General features: G+C 35.4%; 1 protein-coding gene across 2 annotated transcripts in view; it reads right to left on the reverse strand.

Annotated features, from left to right (window-relative positions):
- Positions 1–22147, reverse strand: part of TFEC (transcription factor EC) — a 136878-nt gene that overhangs the window by 31230 nt on the left and 83501 nt on the right. For both annotated transcript variants that reach the window (XM_049642975.1, XM_049642976.1), the window contains 2 exons: positions 15947–16195; positions 4049–4135 (listed from right to left, as the gene is read on the reverse strand). In XM_049642975.1, the coding sequence (XP_049498932.1) occupies positions 4049–4135; positions 15947–16195 (336 nt within the window). The remainder of the gene's footprint in view (positions 1–4048; positions 4136–15946; positions 16196–22147) is intronic.

Raw genomic sequence — 22147 nt, forward strand, 5'->3', positions numbered from 1 at the left:
TAATATTTTTAGTTGATAAATATCTCACTTTTGAAGCTTACCATAATAGACATCTATTGTTTTAGCCTCAGTAGACTTCACTTACATTTATTTTCGTGAAAACTCCTGCTCTCATTCTTACTCTTAGTCCAGGTAATTTGTTGTGTGAGCTGCTCACACAGCTCTAGCGTGGGCCCAAGACCCAGAGAAGTTGGCTCAGGAAGAGATACATGTCAGAAATTGTTCCAATAAGAATTATCCCAGAGATTTAGCTGGAACCAAGGGGAAAAGGTTGCCAAGCCTAACTGAATGTATCCATTAGGATGAATTTGGTTATAATAATCAGAAAATCCTAACACACTTGGCTTATAAAATAAAGGGAATAAATCTTACATAATGTGAAATCCACAGGTCAAAAATTCTCCAGCGGGCATATAAAACAGCATTTTTTTTTATTTCTCTTGGCTTTTCTTCTCCCTTTTGTTTGTTTGTTTTGTTTTTTCTTAGTTTATTTACCTTCCAGGCAATAAAATGACTATATAAGTCACATTGTCCTACAACATCATGGAGAAGCAAAAACCTCTTTCTCGGGTCTACTTTAAAGACTTACGAAAATTCCCAGAAAGCTGCTCAACATGTCAGAATTGCAACACAAGCCTATTCTTAAAACTGTCTCTGGCAGAGGAAACGGGGCCACCAGGATCAGCTGAAGTTAATCAGAAACTTCTCTTCCTTGTGAAGAAGTAGTTGTCTGCAAAAAAAATTGGGTTAGCAAGAAGGAACTAGGTGAGTACCTAGGGATAGGTTATGGTAGTGTTTGCTCAACGGCTGGGAATAAAGCCAGCACAGAAGAAAACAAAGGCAAAGTTATGGAGGGCAGCCCACATGTGATAGTCCTTAGGAATTTACACATGACATGAACCAACGAATTTCCTTCATGCTTAAGCCCCAGATGAGCCATGTTCTACCATCTGCACCAAAAGTTCACTGGCTAATAATAACGCTTACTCAAAGCATTTTTCTGGATCCAACAGGTCTGTATTTTCATTCACGTGAACTATAAACGTCCTTTAGAGTTTCCTATCTCTGTTATACCAGCTATTCTTATACATTCTCTTTTTCTCACCTCTTGCCTTTTCTTATGTTGTTCTCTTAACCTGTTACTTTTCTGCATTCACAGATACCTCTTAAAATCTTAACTATCCTTCATAACTATATTTCAAACATCATCTTTTCCTAAAGCATTTCCAAAAAAATCTCGATTTTTATGGTTTCTCCTTCACTTGAACTGCAGAGCCACTCTCTGACTAGCATTTCAAATGTACACATGTAGGCTACTAAGTAAGATTTAATATAAAAAAACAGCCTTGGAGATAAATATTTTTAATTATTCTTGTAATTCAGAAGAAAGCAAAGAGAGGCTAAGTAACTTGCACAAAGTCTAGATTAGACCCTGAGTTTAACACCGAGATCCACACTCTCCCTCCCTGTCTCTCAGGTATAATTCACTCCACTCCCCTATTATCATGTGGCTCCTTGACATGTGAATTGTGTCTTATTCAACTGAATTGTCTATGGTAAATGTATTACACTTTGCACATAATATGTATTGAATAAAGAGATTTGGTTAATTGAACTCTTTGGTTTTATGTGTAGATCTAGATTTATCAATGATTGCTGATTGGTCAACAGAGAGATTTCTTTGTATAAGTATAGGTAGAACAGTAGTATCTATCTTTTTAAAAGTACATTCTGGATATCAAAAGCAAATTCCAGATAGTTATTGCCACCAATTTGTACTGAGTAAGCCATTTTGTGCAGCCTCTACAAAACACATAAGATAATTTGACAAAGAGAATGCTGCAGTATACAATTTTAATGAGTACCACATACAAAGAAAAGATTGTAGGAAATTAATATCATTTTCTGAAACCCAGAAGTTGAATACTGGTTAAGAAAATAGCATGTTCATGCTGTGAAATTAGACAGGGAGAAATTAACATTAATAATATATTTATCTAGAGAATTAGTCAGATTTCATGTAACTGTGCTGCTTGAAATCTGAAGAGAGAAGAGATAGACTTGTCAGTCCATCCAAAAAAAATAAAAATAAAATAAAATAAGGGCGCCAGGGTGGCACAATCAGTTAAGCCTCTGACTCTTGATTTCGGCTCAGGTCATGATCTCATGGTTTGTGAGTTCGAGCCCTGTGTCCAGCTCTGTGCTGACAGTGTGGAACCTGCCCCTCTCTCTGCCCCTCCCCCCCCCGCCCCTGACTTCCCAAAATAAATAAATAAACAAAAAATAATAATAAATAATAAAATAAAAATTAAAACTGCAAAAATACAAGGTTTTAAACCTCATTTGACCTTTGTCAGACAATGCCAGTATTAGTGACCTGTTTTAAAGTGGAGGTCCTGGTGCAGCCGCTCTGGAAAGCAGTGTGGAGGTTCCTCAGAAAATTAAAAATAGACCTACCCTATGACCCAGCAATAGCACTGCTAGGAATTTATCCAAGGGATACAGGAGTACTGATGCATAGGGGCACCTGTACCCCAATGTTTATAGCGGTACTCTCAACAATAGCCAAATTATGGAAAGAGCCTAAATGTCCATCAACTGATGAATGGATAAAGAAATTGTGGTTTATATACACAATGGAATACTACGTGGCAATGAGAAAGAATGAAATATGGCCTTTTGTAGCAACATGGATGGAACTGGAGAGTGTGATGCTAAGTGAAATAAGCCATACAGAGAAAGACAGATACCATATGGTTTCACTCTTATGTGGATCCTGAGAAACATAACAGAAACCCATGGGGGAGGGGAAGGAAAAAAAAAAAAAGAGGTTAGAGTGGGAGAGAGCCAAAGCATACGAGACTCTTAAAAACTGAGAACAAACTGAGGGTTGATGGGGGGTGGGAGAGGGGGAGGGTGGGTGATGGGTATAGAGGAGGGCACCTTTTGGGATGAGCACTGGGTGTTGTATGGAAACCAATTTGACAGTAAATTTCATATATTAAAAAATAAAAAATAAAAAATAAAAAATAAAAAAAAAAGTGGAGGTCTTGCATACCACAGAAAAGGAGGAAAGAGATACTTCTGTCTTTGGATAGTCTATCTGGGAAAGAAAAAACAGAAAATAAAAATGGGGTGCTTTCTCAATTTTCTTTTATGGTTTTAAATTTAAATTTTCATCACTAACATATCCCAGCTTATTTATTTACTGACAAAAAATCATACTACACAATATAGTCAGAATTCACTTTCTTTAAATGAAATGTTTAAAATAACATCTCAGTCACAATCTCTCATATTTTGTCTCATTTTTCTAAAAGGTCTAAAATCATAAGAAAACAAACCAACAATAACCCTTCAGAGTATGTGGAAAAACCTTGCACACCCTTTACAAATAACATTTTTAGTGATTAATAAATAAGAGACGAGAAGGCAACAGCAATCAAACCAGGAGATAAGATACCATCCCTTCATTACATATCATTCCAGGAATTTGTGCTGATTGCAACATAGACATCTGTCTACATGCCTTAAAGTAGGGTGGGGCCTGTTCTACTTTTTGTAAGTTCATCTTTGATCTCTAGTTATTAGGTCTGAAGCGAAGTCAGATTTTTTATAGTTATAATATTTTTCTTGTCTCTACAAGGTGTAGAGCCCTCTGAATCTGACAGTTGTTAGTCATGGTAAAATAGTCCAAATTTAGCCATTAGCTTATGAGAGTGTTTTGATTATATGCTGTGTTTCAGGAAATCTGAAGATTAAATCACTCATTGAAAATGCTGTAATAGATTACATATATAATTAGATGGATGTTTATAGGGATTAGATAGATAGATAGATGGAATATCACAATGTTATTCCTAAGTAACATTATATAATCTTTTTTCTGCACCAATAGATATTTTCTACTATTCATCTGTTATCTTATGTCTGTTTCAAAAGCGTAGGAAAAAAACATTTACTAATCAAATTAAATTTATTTTTTATATCATCAGATGCTACTATTTATTTTGGTCTCACTGACCTCCTCAAGTCTGGAAACACTTACTGTTCTTTGCATTAGCAGAGGAGAGTCTGTTCCTTCCTCTTTAAAACTTGATTCCATACCGATTATATCCTCAATAACGTCTTCCATCTAGCAAAATATATAATACATTTAGAATACTGTGCATAATGAGAAGAGTTGTGCTTCAGCCTGAATTCAGAAAGAAAAAAATTAGCAATCTTTTAAAGTTTTTAAGAATATTTAAATTAAGGTTATATGTATATCAAAACCGAGAATATTTTAGAACTTAAAATGAAGTAATCCTGACACTCTTTGATCTGTGTTGCTTTCCCATGAATTTGCTTCTACTACCAGCTGGCAGGTGATGGCTGGGCAAATCACCCTGGGCTAGTCCCTTGGAAATCAGTATCTATATAAATAGACTGGTTATCATGAAGTGCCTCAAGCCAGACCCCATGTACTTAACATGTAGAGAGATGACTTCCTATAACTTTCCTTTCCTTTTGAAATGTTTTGATTGCATCTTACAGGTGGATATTCAAATATCAGTGGTCATGCCAGCCAATTGGTCCACATGGATACAGAATATATGGAAAAATGTTACCTAACTTTCCGTAATGGCTAATAACCATAACAGCAATAACGACAACAATAATAATCACCGACATCTTAAATCGTAACAATGGCAAACACATATAGAGTGGGAGACATGCCAGGCACTGTTCTGTGTGCTTTGCATACATCAGCCCATTTAATCTTCACAAAAACTCTGAGAAGTGGATGCTATCCTTACCTCCACTGTACAGATGAGGAAACTGGGAGAGGAAAAAATGCACAATAAATTGTTCCATGATACAAAGCTAGTGAGTGACAAAGACAGGATTGAAATCCTGGAAATCTGGCCCTAAAGTCCTAACTTAAATCAGTTTTTCACTCCTTTCTCAATTCCATTCTAAAATATCTTCCTTCCCTTCTCTACTTTAGCCGGAGAAGATTGTAAAAGCTTGTATTTTAAAAATACCATGCTTGCCCCCTACTTTTCTCTCTAGCTGTAGCTCTCCTCTCTCCCACTATATTCTCTTTAGTGACATTTCAAAATATGATGTAAACTCAGAGATAATGAGAATGCTGAATTTATACACTGTAGCGCTCTTAATTTCCAAAAACTTGTGCAGAAACAACCAGGACTAAACTTGGTGAGATGTATAAAAATATTTTATGATTCTGTTAATTTTATCATCAAAGCATGATTTCTGAGAACCTTAGAGAATTAAATATTCAGACTTCTACTAAGATACCTTAAAGTTGATATGCCAAAAAATCAGAACACTATTTAATATTAATTTAACAAAGATTTGTTGAGCGATACTTATTGCAATACCCTGTTGTAAGCACAGGAGCTGTAAAAGGAAACAGCACAGAGTCTCTGCCCCCCTGGAGCCCTAACTCTAATGAGAAAACAGACAATAAACAGCTTAATAACAAACAGTGGCCTGAAGAAATTAACGCAGGTGGGGAGAGAGTTTGATGGGAATGAATGTTATTTTAGAAAATGGTCAGAGGAGGATTTACGGATATTTGAACAAGGACATGAAGAGCGTGGGGAAGGACAGTCCTTGGAAAGGAAGCAAAAAATACAAAGACCCTAAGATAGGAACATATATGTTCAGAAAGAATGTTGGTCAGTGGGAATGGAGCAAGAGTCAGGTTTGAGATGAAGTTGAAAATTAGGCCCTCTAGGTTGGCCAGTGGTCTCCGTAAAAAATCTCTGCAAGTATAGGAATGTCCTGCACTGTCCTGCATATAATGGCTACTGAGCACTTGAAATGTAGCTAGTTTAACTGAGGAATTAAATCTTTTTTTTTTCAAGTTTTAATTTAAATTTTACTTAGTTAACATGAAGTGTAATATTAGTTTCAGGAGTAGAATTTAGTGATTCATCACTTAGCTCATCCCAACAAGTGCCCTCAATACCCCTCACCCATTTAACTCATCCACCCTCCTTCCCCTCCAGCAAACCTGTTTGTTCTCTATCATTAAGAGTCTGTTTTATGGTTTGACCCTCTTTTTTTTTTCCTCCTAGGTTCATCTGTTTTGTTTCTTAAACTCCACATGTGAGTGAAATCATCTGGTAGTTTTCTTTCACTGACCGACTTGTTTCATTTTGCATAATACTCTCTAGCTCCATCCACATTACTGCAAATGGCAAGATTTCATTATTTTTTATGGCTTAGTAATATTCCATTGTATTGAAACCGAGGATATAGACATTGATATAGATCTATAGCACATCTTCTGTATCCATTCATTTGTCTCAATGAACATTTAAGTTCAGGAATTAAATACTTAATTTGATTTAATTTTTAAAGATGTTATTGAATTTGAATTAATTGAAAATTAAATTTAAATAGCCACATGTGGCTAGTGAGTACCATATGCAAGAGTGCAGCTTTTGACTATGGTCTGGATTTCATTTATCTATTTATTTTATTATTTTTTTAATTTGAGTATAGTTGACACACACACTGTTACATTAGTTTCAGGTGTACAACACAGTGATTCGATGAGTCTATATGGTAGGCTATGCTCACTACAAGTACAGCTACCATCTGTCACCATACAACACTATTACAATGCCATTGACAGTATTCCCTACACTCTGCCTTTTACTCCTGTGACTTATTCATTCCAAAACTGAAAGCCTATACCTTGCACTCTCCTTCACCCATTTTACCCATCCCCCACTCCCATTTCCTCTGGCACCCATCAGTTTGTTTTCTGTATTTATAAGTCTGATTCTGCTGTTTGTTTGTTTATTTGTTTGTTTTGTTTTTAGATTTCACATATGGTCTGCACTTAACATATTATTCCATGTGCATCAAGAGATTTTTAAAGGACCTAGGATAATAAATATGCATATTTTATTTCTTTTGTTTAGTACAGTCTGTGAAAGCTTTAAAATATATTCTTGATTGTAACTAAACTCAGATTTTAATTTCATGATATTTCTCTCATTCATGTTTACCGTTTCATGGACAGCAAATTTGTACTGAACAGGTGTAAAGAAGACCAGAGGAAAGAAGGATGTTAAACACAATTCATGGTAAATGCTTTTCTATTGGGAACTTCTAATATTTTCACCAAAAATTATATATATATCATTTATCTCTTCTCTTTCTGGAAACTTACATCACAAATGACCCACTGTCTTGCATCTTTAATTTTTCCCTGTTGCCTGTAAATATACTTAGGTTTCTCCTATTTCTATAGAAAACCTTTCTTTCTTACGTGTGAAAGTTCACCCTCCTTGGAGGCTCTTCTTTGCTTCTCTAACACCTCTACCTTCATTTCTGCCATCCACCTACATCACAGTCTTTTTTCCCTAATTTATTGATGACGTTGATTCCTCCATTATGTAAATTGATTTTGAGATCTAACATCCACTTCGCTCCACAGCTTCTAGGAAACTTTATAATTAATCACAAGAATTCAGTTGTTATTTTTAAAAAGACAATAAATGCAACATTTTGATCAGATGAAACAGAAATAACATATGAGGCAAAAAAAAAGAGAAAAAAGAATTACAAATCAGCAGAATAAGCATCCTCAAAATGATAAATGAAGATAATGAAATGCAAGAAAGAACAAATTATTTTGACTCAATCAAAATGGGGATAATAGGTATGGAAAGCACGAGGTTTGAGGACAAAGGAAGAACATTTATAAAGTTTGAGAAGTTTAAAAATAAAGATCTACAAAAGACTAGAATGAAAATTTTCAACAACACTGGGTACAAGAAGACAATGGGATGATAATTGAAGTATTAAAGTTAAAGAACTTTGAACCTAGACATTTATAACTAATAAAATATCCTATAAGTATGTGGGTGAAATAAAATCGCCCCTGATGAACATTGATGCAAAAATTCTCAACAAGATACTAGCAAGTCGAATCCAACAATACATTAAAAGAATTATTCAGGGGCGCCTGGGTGGCTCAGTCGGTTGAGTGACCGACTTCAACTTGGGTCATGATCTCGCGGTCTGTGGGTTCGAGCCCTGCGTCGGGCTCTATGCTGACAGCTCAGAGCCTGGAGCCTGTTTCAGATTCTATGTCTCCCTCTCTTTCTGCCCCTCCCCCGCTCATGCTCTGTCTCTCTCTCTGTGTCAAAAATAAACATTAAAAAATTAAAAAAAAAAAAAAGAATTATTCACCATGATCAAGTGGGATTTATTTATGCACTGCATGGGTGGTTCAATATCCACAAATCAATCAACGTGCTATACCACATTAATAAAAGAGTGGATAAGAACCACATGATCCTCTCAATAGATGCAGAAAAATCATTTGACAAAAACAGCATCCTTTCTTGATAAAAACCCTCAAGAAAGTAGGGATAGAAGTAACATAACCTCAACATCATAAAAACCATATACAAAAGACCTATAGCTAATAACCTCCTCAATGGAGAAAAACGGAGAGCTTTTCCCCTAAGGTCAGGAACACAGGAGGGATGTCCACTCTCACCACTGCTGTTCAACATAATACTGGAAGTCCTAGCCTCAGCAATCAGACAACAAAATGGAATAAAAGGCATCCAAATCAGCAAAGAAGTTGTCAAACTTTAATTCTTTGCAGACAACATGATACTCCTATGTAAAAAACATGAAAGACACCAAAAATTTGGTAGAACTGATACATGAATTCAGCAAAGTTGTAGGATATAAAATCAATGTACAGATATCTGTTACATTTCTATACACCAATAATGAAGCATCAGAAAATGAAATAAAGGAATGGATCCCATTTATAATTGCACCAAAGACTGTAAGGTACCTAGGAATAAACCTAAATAAGGAGGTCAAAGATATGTACACTGAAAACTATAGAATGCTTATGAAAGAAATTGAAGAAGACAGAAAGAAATGGAAAAACATTCCATGCTTATGGATTAAAAGAACAAATACTGTTAAAATATCTATATTACCCAAGGCAATCTACACATTCAATGCAATTTCTATCAAAATAACACCAGCATTATTTACAGAGCTAGATCAAACAATTCTAAAATCTGCATAGAAGCAGAAAAGACCCCAAATACTCAAAGTAATGTTGAAAAGAAAAAAAAGCTGGAAGCATCACAATTCTGTACTTCAACCTGTATTACAGTATTACAAAGCTGTAATCATCAAGACAGTACGGTACTGGCACAAAAACAGACACATAGATCAATGGAACAGAATAGAGAACCCAGAAACGGACCCAAAAATGTATGGTCCCAAAAATAATCTTCGACAAAGCAGGGAAGAATATCCAAAGGAAAAAAGATAGTCTCTTCAACAAATGGTGTTGGGAAAACTGAACAGCGACATGCAGAAGAATGAACCTGGACCACTTTCTTACACCAGACACAAAAATAAACTCAAAATGGATGAAAGACCTAAATGTAAGATAGAAAACCATCAAAATGCTAATGGAAAAAACAGGAATCAACCTCTTTGACCTTGGCCACAGCAAGTTCTTACAAGACATGTCTCTAGAGGCAAGGGAAAAATAAGCAAACATGAAATTGGGACCTCATCAAGATAAAAAGCTTCTGCACAGCAAAAGAAACAGTCAAAAAAACTAAAAGGCAACCAATGGAATGGAAAAATATATTTTCAAATGACATATCAGGTAAAGGGTTAGTATCCAAAATCTATAAAAAACTTATCAAACTCAATACCCCTAAAAAAACAAATAATTCAGTTAAGAAATGAGCAGAAGACATGAATAGATACTTTTCTGAAGAAGACATCCAGATGGCTAACAGACACATGAAAAGATATTCAATAACACTCATCATCAGGGAAATACAAATCAAAACCACAATGAGATACCACCTCACACCTGTCAGAATGGCTAAAATTAATAACTCAAGAAACAACAGATGTTGGCAAGGATGGGGAGAAAGGGGAACCCTTTTGCACTGCAAACTAGTTCAGCCATTCTAGAAAATAGTATGGAGCTTCCTCAAAAAGTTAAAAATAGAACTACCCAATGACCCAGCAATTGCACTACTAGGTATTTTTCCAAAGGATATAAAAATGCTGATTTGAAGGGGCCATGCACTCCAATGTTACTAGCAGCATTATCAACAATAATCAAATTATGTAAAGAGCCCACTCCCTCAAAAAAAAAAAAAATAAACATTAAAAAAAAGGTTGAGGGGAGCCTGGGTGGCTCAGTCGGTTAAGTGTCTGACTTTAGCTCTCATGGTCCAAGCCCCACATTGGGCTCTGTGCTGACAGCTCACAGCCTGGAGCCTACTTTGGATTCTGTGTCTCCCTATCTCTCTGCCCTTCTGCTGCTCATTCTCTCTCTCTCTCTCTCTCTCTGTCTCCCTCTCCCCCCTGTAAAAATAAATAAATACATAAACATTAAAAAAAGAGCCCAAATTTCAATCAACTGATGAATGGATAAAGAAGTAATGGCATATATATATATTTATATATTATGGAATATTACTGGGCAATCAAAAAGAATGAAATCTTGCCATTTGCAACAATGTGGATGGAACTAGAGTATACTATGATAAATGAAATAAGTCAATCAGAGAGAGACAAATATCATATGATTTCATTCATATGTGAAATTTAAGAAACAAAACAGATGAATATAGGGGAAGGGAAGGAAAAATAAAATAAGATAAAGACAGAGGCAAACCATAGGAGACTGTAGCATAGAGGACAAACTGAGAGTTGACGGAGGGGAGGTGGGCGGGGGGGATGGACTAGATGGGTGATGGGTATCAAAGAAGGCACTTTTTATGATGAACATGGGGTGTTGTATGTAAGTGATGAATCACTAAATTTTACTCCTGAAACCAATACTACTCTGTATGTTAACTAACTTTGAATTTACATTTAAAAAAAAAGAAAAACACTCTTCCAAGAAATACTCCGGTTAGATTACAAATAAAAGTATGAAACCTATACAAAATATAAGAAAAAATGAGTAAGTAACAGTAACTTTTTCGTGGTCTAAACAAAAAGAATATGGATAGACAGAGAGATGATAAAGAAAGAGAGAGAGAGATACTATAAAATATCAGTACAGGAAGATAGGTGAGAACAAGAAGGATAAGGTAAGACCATACTCAGGAAGATTTTTACTTAAGGATACAACATAAATCTTTGTGAACAATGAGATAGATATAGAAAAAATATAACTATGCATTTTGAAAAGTTAGAGTAACAAAACAAAGAAAAAAAGAAAGACGTAACTTGTTCAATGGAGGATAGAAAAAAAGATGACAAATAATCAAAGTATAGTAATTTAAAAATATGAAAAAAATAAAACCTAATAGTAATAACAAGAATGTAAATGGGTTAACACACTGTTCAAGAAACTATCTCTCATATTGTAAGAAGTATTTACGTGGCAATGAGAAAAAATGAAATATGGCCTTTTGTAGCAACATGGATGGAACTGGAGAGTGTGATGCTAAGTGAAATAAGCCATACAGAGAAAGACAGATACCATATGGTTTCACTCTTATGTGGATCCTGAGAAACATAACAGAAACCCATGGGGGAGGGGAAGGAAAAAAAAAAAAAAAAGAGGTTAGAGTGGGAGAGAGCCAAAGCATAAGAGACTGTTAAAAACTGAGAACAAATTGAGGGTTGATGGGGGGTGGGAGGGAGGGCAGGGTGGGTGATGGGTATTGAGGAGGGCACCTTTTGGGATGAGCACTGGGTGTTGTATGGAAACCAATTTGACAGTAAATTTCATATATTAAAAAATAAAAAATTAAAAATTAAAAATTAAAAAAAAAATTGTAAGAAGTATTGTAGTATTTAACTAATGTAAGAGATAAAGCTGAAAATAAAGTGAAAAGATGTCCCACAAATATGACTAAAAGGAAACTACAGCAGCAATGTTAATATTAGACCATATAAAATTTGATAAAATTTTAAAAGAAAAATAATACCAAATGATCATAAATTCATTTACACCTGAAAATATCTACAGCAACAATTTGTCAGAATTCTACAGAAAAATAAAGCAATAATTGCAGGTAAACATTTGAACTCACTTCTCTCAAAATCACAAATTTGAATTTAGTCTTCTCTTCACCTACTCTTTAGGACAGGCCTTGAATCTTGTCATCCTCTAAACCACTCATTTCTAAAATCTTAAATTCCATTATCTCACTCATCAAAATGCAATCTTCCTTTTAGATGCAATCTAGACCCTGTTGCAAATCAACTAAACAATTTTCAGTTTAGGACTGTCTATGTCTTTGCCTTGTTATCTTTCTGCCTAGCCATCCTAAACATCTCCATCTTCTGTCAACTCTGAATTCAAGGTGGTAGAATGATTTCTGCCCACCATCCTACTGACATTCCTTTTGTTGCCATTTTCTTGACTGCTTGACTGCCAAATTCAATAGATATTTACCAGCTTTTGTTTTACTAGACTCAGCTACTAGAGCATTTAGATCATTCCTTCCTTCTTTAAACTAACTCTTTGGCTTCGAGGACACTACACTCGCTATCTTTTTATTTTACCTTTACAGCCCCTCTTCTCTGACCACCCCTTAAATATTGTTGATGGCTCAATCCCATCCTTTCTTCACAGCTCTCATGAGCTTTCTTTCTCATTTGAGCTTTCAAGTACTCCCCACATGCTGACAAGTCTCAACTATTTTCCTCCAGTCTAGACTACTCTCCTCGGGGAAAACTGGGATCTCTAGCTGTCACTAGCATCTCCACATGGTGGTCTCCCAGATACCTCAACTCTAACATGTTCTAATAGAGGGTCTCATCCCCTCTCACTGCATTATAGAAATAACCTCCCAACTGGTCTTCTCCCTCCAGGACCCCTCCCCTACATAGCTGACAATGATATTAAAGTCAAATCCAATTATGTCACCCCAAACCCCACATTTAAACCTTTCACTCTATGCTGAGCATAGAGTGCCAACCTTTCCGTGATTTGTCCATTGCCTATATCTCTGATGTCACCTTTTGCCACAATCTGCCTACTCTTTTTCTGCTCACCTCATTTTCTTCTGTTCCCCATCTTTATTCTTCACTGGTGCTATCTCATCTAGCTAAATGCCCCACTAGCCACTTTCTCTAAGTTTTACTACTGACATTTCTGAATAAGAACAGCACTTTCATGCTCCTATTTATACCATTGTCCTTTCTACATAATATCATAATTATTTGCTAATGTTTTTTTCTCTCCTCTTCAACTTATACTTCCTACGAGATACAACAGATAAGAAAACAAGACAATGAATAATTAAAATGTAGCATGTGCTGTGAAAATGCTATGATTAGTGCAATTTTTGTCTATATGATATAGGTATTGCCATGAAAAGGCAGAGAATAAGCATTCTTCTACACAGAGAACCACCAGTAAAAGCACCTTAGAGAAGAAACCTGAAATGAATTTTGAAGAGTTACAATTATCTAGCCAAATGCTGGAGACTGAATGAGTAGTTGGTAAAGAAAGGACAGGAGAGGAGAGAACCTGGGCCACTAGTGAGAATCACTAGTGAACCCATATGACTGAAGCACAGAGTGGCATGGGGCCGCCGAATGATAAATCTGGATCAGGAGGCAAAGGTTAAGTGTGGAAGGGTCCTGTGTGCCATGAGTACAAATTTGGATTTTATCCTGGAAAGGCCCAGGATAAAAAGAAAAAAAAAGCTTCTTTTGATTTTCTATTTCATTGTCTCAGAAACCATTCATCATCATCAAGTTACTCCTAATACCAACCCCCAAATCCTGAATCTAAGGATGCTCTACACAGACTTTTTCTGTGGTAGCTATATTTTCTGAGGTCTTCTCTGAATTAATGAACTGCTCTCTGATGTCATAGGAAGACAAGCTTAGGAGAAAGAAAGACCAAAGGATGGCAACAGCCACTCTCTCCCGAGCCCCCACTCTGCCTTTGTGTTTGGAACTTTAAAAATGCAAGCATCAAAACAACTCTTCAAGTCGTAGAAATGCTGGGAAGGTTAAGGATTGAGACCACACGGCTAGTAAGTGGTAGCTCTAACCCCATACGGTCTGACTCTAAAGACTGCACACTTGCTGCTTTGTGACATGGACGCCTAGCACGAATCAAAGAATATTAGGAAATTGCAACAACATAGGATACATCTTAGCTATGAAAGATAACAAGACGGTGAATGGTGGCCAGATGTGAAAATGCGCACTTGATAAGCTGAATCAAAGAGAACACACACTGATTAAAACTATAACACACTGGATAACATTATGATTAAATAGATATTAATGATAGAAGAACCTTTATATACCTAGTTGAAAAGACAACGGTTTAAAAAAAAATAGGAAAAAATCTTCTGTAGCCAATATGCACATTGCCCCTAGAACTCCACACCTCTTGAGGCTTTCAACCATTCTCAGACATGCAACTTTGACACCATCGAAAAGACCACTATGATCAAATAAATTTCCTTTAAAATGTGAAAAATTATAAAAGAAAAAGTAACCTGTGTGTCTAGAGAATAAAAACATTTACTAAGAAAAACTGAGAACACTAATATATGTTACTTATCCTTTCTTATTTTTTAGAAAACATATTTCATAAGATACATGATAAGATAATTTTCTGGGTTTTGCCTAGGACTGGCATATGCATATCCTTTGGGATTTTTTTTCCTTAGAAATCAATCTTCTGCACCATGAAATGAACTTTGGAAGAAGGGGGTTGTAAGATAAATTGTATTGGTCGAGTTCTAATATTTACTATACAGATGATTTTCATCCTACATATATTTTTATGATCTTCTTAGAGTGAATAGAAAACCTACCTCTACATTCATTTTTTTAAACAAAATTCCTTAGATATCCACTACTGAAAAGTTTAAGTAAATATACATGTAAAGATTTATGCTCAGTTTTGGATTTCAAAGACTCCTGTTTTATGGTTGCTTTATATTTATTAAACAGTCTACCAGATCCTTATTATTTTCCCTTTTCCAGATTAAAGTAAAATTGGAAAAAAATGAAATCTTCCTCTGTCACTTGGAATTCTCATAATGGGATAGTGAGCATTACTCTGGTGACTGGAGGCTACAGACTTAATAGCTAAAAAGCAGCAACCTGAAATCAGTAATCATCATCAGGAATGTAGATTGGGAGATTAAATGTGGGAGATCATAGGATCATGGCTCCATCTAACAAATCAAATGGAAAAAAAGAAAAAGAAAGGAATAGAAAGTTCAGCTATGAATGTAGTTTTCTGCACTGAGATATTAAAGGAAGTCTTTTTCCCCAGGTCTAGTGGTTTGTCAGTTCAATTCATTCTTCAGTACTTTTTGAAGATTCATTCATAAGCAGGTCACAATAAATATAAACCCCATGACATCACACATTTTTATTCATTTTGTATCCCTGGCACCTCTAAATTCCTGTGATTTAGTAAATGGTAGACATGTATTTGTGAAAACTATAAATGAGTAAATAATAGTAAGAAATCCAGATACGATTCCATAAAATGTTAAGTGCAATAAGCTTTTTAGTCTTATTTCGGAGCACATATTGACTGCTGTTTAAAAAACTTCTTCCTATTTTATTTTAATGGGTATTTAAGATAATATAACTATTGATGAATATTTTAACTAAATATACCAGGAAATCTTTACAAAGCTAAATCTCTCTAATATAAATTACTGTTAGAGCTTAGTTTGACTCACACTGATACATAACTGAAACGAGTATTGAAAAATGAGTTTATATTTTATTATGCATAGTAATTAATATGTGCATAACTAACTATTATATATGAATCCATGAAGACATCCCTTGTGTTAAATGCATTTGCATTTGGAATGTTTACTATAAAAATGTAGACTTCAATTTCTTTACATTTTTCCTCAAAACCTGATTATAGGTTTTCATAAGTAGCTATTAGACATACATGCCATTCCACATTGTCATCTTCTTTCCCAAGAGTTAGTAACTTGGTGAGTGGATTTCCAGTAAGGCCAGTGTCACTCTCGGGAGAAGGGTGCCCATGCTGTAGCAGAAGCGCACTGCTTGGCGTTGGAGGTTGTGACCGTTTAAGAGTCTGGTTGACGATTTGGTAGTCAAGGGTCATGAAGGGTTTTACTTGTCTCTGCACTTTCTGTAGCTGGGACTTGGCAGGACTTTCCAGGTGTGCTGAGACCTACAAAATAGAAACAGAACAAATGTGTAGTAACGTTCGGTGAATTCGAGTTCCACCTTCAACAACTGAATTATGACAGACACACCACAATATCTGCTTCTCTCAAATTTATGATTCGTGCTTCTGTCATAATTTATACAAGATACTAGTAGGTGATAGTTTCTAAGAAGTAATTTAAACTTACTAAAATATTTTTAGTGCTAATTCATTTTTTAAAGAATAGCCCTCAAAATAATATGCAGCCGAACCAAAATTTGGAATAAACACATAAGCCCCAATACTTTTTGAGGTTCCAGAAAAGAAAGCCTAAAATAATACAAGGAAAATATAGCTGATTCACTATTATTAGTAATTTTCATATAATATGTATTTCCTGGATTTTTTATATTACAAAAAATATTCTATGGGACATAATCACAACTATTTTTTATTAAATATATATATATATTTATGTTTATTTATTTTGAGAAAGAGAGCAATGGGGGAGGGGCAGAGAGAGAGAGGGAGAGAGAGAAAATCCCAAGCAGGCTCTGCACTGTCGATGCGGGGTCGAACTCACAAGCCGTGAGATCATGACCTGAGCCAAGACCTTTAATGAGCCACCCAGGCGCCTCATTACTTTTTTTTAATATTTTATTATTTATTCTTGAGAGACAGAGAGAGACAGAGTGTGAGCAGGGGAAGGGCAGCGAGAGGGAGAAACAGAATCCGAAGCAGGCTCCAGGCTCTGAGCTGTGTCCACAGAGCCCTAGGCAGGGCTTGAACTCACAAGCTGTGAGATCATGACCTGAGCCAAAGTTGGAGGTTTAACCAACTGAGCCACCCAGGTGCCCCTCAGGTGCCTCATTATTAAATATTTTAAAAAATTATCCAAGATGGAGAAGAACTAGAAATATATATACTAAATATGAAATGTGATTCTTTATGGGTGGCGAATATGTAGGTGATTTTTTTTTTTACCTTTCTATATTTTTTAAAGTTTCTGTGCTAGACTTATTTTTATTTTTAAAAATCTTATTTTTAGGGGCATCTGATTCGATCTTGATCTTAGGGTCATGAGTTCAAGCCCCAGTATAGAGTTCCATAAATTAATTAATTAATTAATTAACAAATAACATCTTATTTTTAAACCTTTCCATATTCTCACTTAATAATAATCATGTAGAGTACTATGAATTGAAGGGATCATTCAGAGAAAAATTAACCAGTGTCATGTGCCAACTAAACAACTATCCAGTATTTTGAAAGCCCTTTTCAAAACACAGCCTTAAAATTCTGTTAGTTATCACAGTTAACGATTTAACATTAATTGCATAAGGGCAGTTGTAAGCATTTCAAGCTTTTCCTGTAAAAGACTCTGAAAGTAGTATTGCCTGCCTGTCCTCTTTATATTTACTATGCTGTGATGTGGCTTCTAATACATTTTCCTCAAGTGGCCTATATATAAACCTATTTAATATTTCCCTCATGTTAAACAATAGTAAAGACTGGGATACAGTGCTTATTTTTCCTTTTATTTCAGCGACACAAACTACTCCTTAAATCCCTTAACATGCATTAGCTCAGATAAATAGCCTTTACAAAGTATTTTGCATTTAAATTAGCTGGTTTGGGGTACAATATTGTAGTAGTTACTTTAGTTTAATTCTGTTATGCTGACATTTTTAGCATTATTTTAATTGTACCTCCATAAAATAATTTCCAGTCATATAAAAAAGATTAAGATTGGTAATAAAGATTACACATATTACTAATTATACTGCTATGAGCTTTAAAGTTGTAAAATAACATTTCATTAAAATTCCAGTGGTAATTTTTTTAGGGTAGCTATTTAGATTATTTTACAGTTTTAGTTAATCCTTCTTAATCTGCATATATGCACAAAATATACATTATAAATAGCATCTTCAGATTTACAAATCATACAATGTGACAGAAGACTAAAGAACATTGTATACCTACAAATGAAAAATACCTCCCGTTCTGAGAAAAGTATGTTGAATCAGAATTTACAACGCTCATTAACTAATTCATTTTTCACTTTGCATCCATTGACTCTAAGAGCCTTCATTAGAGTACTTATTGCATTTGGTGTTACATCAAGAGTACAAGAGAAGTCGTAAATGTGATCCCAGGGCTCTACAAGCTTATGATCTAGGTGGGTAGTATTAATGTACAATTACAGTAAAAATAATAATAATAATAATAATAATAATAATAATAAGCAACAGGTATCAGGCACTGTGCTAAGCTATTTACATTCATTATTTCATTTAATCTTTGTTACAGCCTTAGGAGGGAAGTATCATTAGTATCCTCACTGCACTAGGTAGATGAAGCCACTGGGACAGAGAGATGTAATAACCATGCCTCCTCTCACTCTGCTAGTAAGGGATGGAGCTGGAATACAGAAACTGCCTTCTTAAACACTATGCAATCTTGGCCCTTGAATAAATAATTGAAGTGACTAAAGTGCAAAGCCAAAGCTTAGGGTTGCGTACAATGAATTAAAAATGCCACAAAAAGCAGTGGCTTTTTAAAATGAATTATAAGAGAAAGTGGTTATAAATCAAGTATTGGAAGGAAATGGCCCTGTACATGCGGCAAAGGGAAGGAAATCTCAAATACAAAAGATCAAAGCAAACAAGAAAGAAGACAAAAATTTGGGAGATGGTCACAAATGTTAGTTGTCGAAAAGAACTCACATGAGTATGTTTCCTCTCTCAAAGCAAGACTACCATCTCCTCTTTAGACCATTCTATACAGATACAGAATAAAATATAAAATGGGATCAACCCTAATTATGTCTAAATTATTGTGGGGTTTTTTTTTTTGTTTCTTTGTTTTTTTGTTTTTTACAGAGAATTACAATGGGTTAGTAGGCAAAAGGGAAGACTGTCTGGGACAGTCATAGAACAGTTATAGAACATCCATAGGGTAAGCATAAGGGATTAAAGCTTAGTGGAGCAGGGAAAGATAATAATGGGATGTGAAAAAACTACTGCCCAGAAAATCTCCATCTCCTTCAATAATGAACTGATACCAGAACAATGAGACAGGTAAGTGTAAAGCAGCAACTAAACCACATGCAACCTATTTTAAAATATTTTTAAATTGCCTGGCCTGAAGTCACAGCCACACAGCTATTGGATTTCTTTACTGAAGGCCCCAGTATTTTGTGAGATAAAGTAGATGAAATGATAGGTTGCCATTCTTCACTTATCCACTTATTTAAGAATATTTTTTTGAGCGCCAAATGCATATGCACTGAGTGGTACACTGAAGGTAGAAGGGAACTAACCACAGTGTCTGCCTTCATAGAGTTGTGGTCTAGTCCAAGTTTAGAAAGATAGGAGGAGAGGGGCTCCTGGGTGGCTCTGTCAGTTAAGTGTCCGACTTCAACTCAGGTAATGATCTCATGGTCAGTGGGTTCAAGCCCCACATCGGGCTCTGTGCTGACAGCTCAGAGCCCGGAACCTGCTTCAGATTCTGTGTCTCCCTCTCTCTCTGTCCCTCCCCTGCTCACATTCTGTCCCTCTCTCTCACTCTCTCTTAAAACTAAATAAACATTAAAAAAAATAGTGAAAAAGAAAGATATGAGGAGAAAGAGAAGAAAAATATGAGATATCTAAGGGCAAGGACTGTGTTTACCTTGCTGGCTGCTTTACTGCCATTCATCCTGTACATAACCCAGAGAATGGCACACAGCAGGTGATTAAAATTGTGTTTGCCTCTGTTCAATGAATGAATGAATGAGTCATTAAAGTACAGTGTTTGAATAACTTTCATAGTACCATGGAGAGCTTTGGGAATCCACTAAAAGAGCTGGTAAACCATGACCAGAATATCAAAGTCTATACCTAGAAAGCTGGAGCAGCTGTAGACTGTGATTTAGTTCATTGGACTTTCAAAGAGATTGAGACCATCCAAATGTAAGGAAATTTTGCTTACAAAAGCAGTAAGTAAATCATATCCCCAGAACTCTGTACTATGCTTGAACACTATCACTCTGACACGCTGCTATTGCAAACTAAACATAACGATGGTCAAATCCAAGCTTCTGTCTATACGCAGAAGTCTATTTTATTCCATTTAAAAGAATGTATGTACTTTTAGTCTCCGTATTTTCCAAACTGTTATAAATAAATATAAAGTGTGAATGTGGTAAGAGATACTTATACCAGGAAGTGTAGGCTGAAGATTAATATTTCAATTGAGTACAAAAATGTATCCATGAGCATCCTGGCAGCCAAGGGAAAATGGGAAGTTTAATATATGTATATATATTATATAAGGTGGAACCTGTGATATTGCAGACATTTGAGCATTTTTGATCTGTAGTGTTTGCCCCATGTGGGTCAACCTAATATATATTTCTTATTAAGTAGTTAGATCATACCAGTTCTGAGGAGAGACAAATATTTTTGTGAATAATACCTGAGAATTTATAAGCTGCATATTTTCATGGATGACTTTAACAAAATATTGAACAAAATTCCAATAAGCAGTTTTTGTAAAATATGCAATGAAATTCTTCATATCCCCATATTTAAAAAAATATTTTCTTAATTTGGGTCACCCAGGAAATACAGCCTAAGACTTGCCTAGGGGAGGTTTCATGGGGCGGGGGGTGGTGGGTGATTTCAGAACCTGAGCCACAGTAGGGTGAGGAAAGCAGGATCAGGCACAGGGAAGAGTGGCTCAGTTGCGAAGTTGACCATCTAGGCGATGCACCATCACATCCACTATGTTTATTTCGGAAAAAAGGCCCAAAGCATAATATGCATCAGTACAAGTGAAACGTCCAAAATACATTAACTTGTACAAATGTGACTGGACACTTAGATAGCACTTCCAGCCTCCAGGGCAATTTACACTGCAGACTCCATGTTCAGATACACTGATCCAGAGGGTCACCTGATACGATCATCATCCTGATATCAATTGTCTCAAACTAACCTTTAGATAGAAATTATGGTGTTAACAAGAAGTTCCATTATTTGGAGTTAAAAAACTAAAAAGGCTAGCTTAAAAGTCCATTTTTTTAAGATTTCAAATGCAGTTTAGATTCCCATGTTCTTATAAAGGGATATGATCTTTTAAGAAGTTAGAAATAACGTATTAGTGAGCTACACAAATGTTTAGAACCACTAATGCGAGAACTAGAGCAATGTGCTTAATGGGTAAGCAATTTTTTTAAAAAATCAGAATCACACAAACTCCTGCAAATACAATAAATTAAAGGGAAGGAGTTGGTCAGGAAGCAAAAAATGCGTACTCCTGGTTTTAGGAAACATGATTGGAGAATCACCTCACAAAGGCAAGATGTATGTATCTGTGTTGTTGTTGTTGTTGTTTTCCTTTTTCTATTTGTTTTTAGACTAGAATAGATGCAGGAATCCTTATTACCGAGAGAATTGATGGAGGTCCACGAGAAAGCAGCCTAATGTCATAAAAAAAAAAAAAAAAAGTCAGCTATCATTCTCTGACAATAGTAGGTGAAACAAAAGATGATTTAGGGTAACTGATAATCTAATAAAAAAAATTTTTAAGTCTCAGAATTTAGATCAAGCTTGTGAGGGTTCAAATTTACAAATCAGCAAAGATTTCATTAGAAATTAAATAATGTTAACAAAATGTTATTAATTGACCTTATTTGCATTTGGGTGTAAGATCTCTTGGTAGGTAGAAGACTGTGGAGTAATGTGGGCCAGCCATGCAGTGCTGGCTAGAAGGACTCTCTATGCCCCCATGTGGAGTCATTCTTACTTTCACACAGTGGTTTTCAAATTATGCTCCTAGATACATGAGTTCATTGCTCCAATTTACTTTTCAGTGTTCTACACTGTAGTCTTTTGACCTAGTTCTTGTATGGGTTTCATATCCCATCAGTGGATAACAACAGAGAGAGTATATTGTACAAAGAAATTTTAGAAGTAAGTAGGTAGTTGC

This window comes from Panthera uncia, chromosome A2, assembly GCF_023721935.1.
Source record: "Panthera uncia isolate 11264 chromosome A2, Puncia_PCG_1.0, whole genome shotgun sequence".
Taxonomy (NCBI): Eukaryota; Metazoa; Chordata; class Mammalia; order Carnivora; family Felidae; genus Panthera; species Panthera uncia.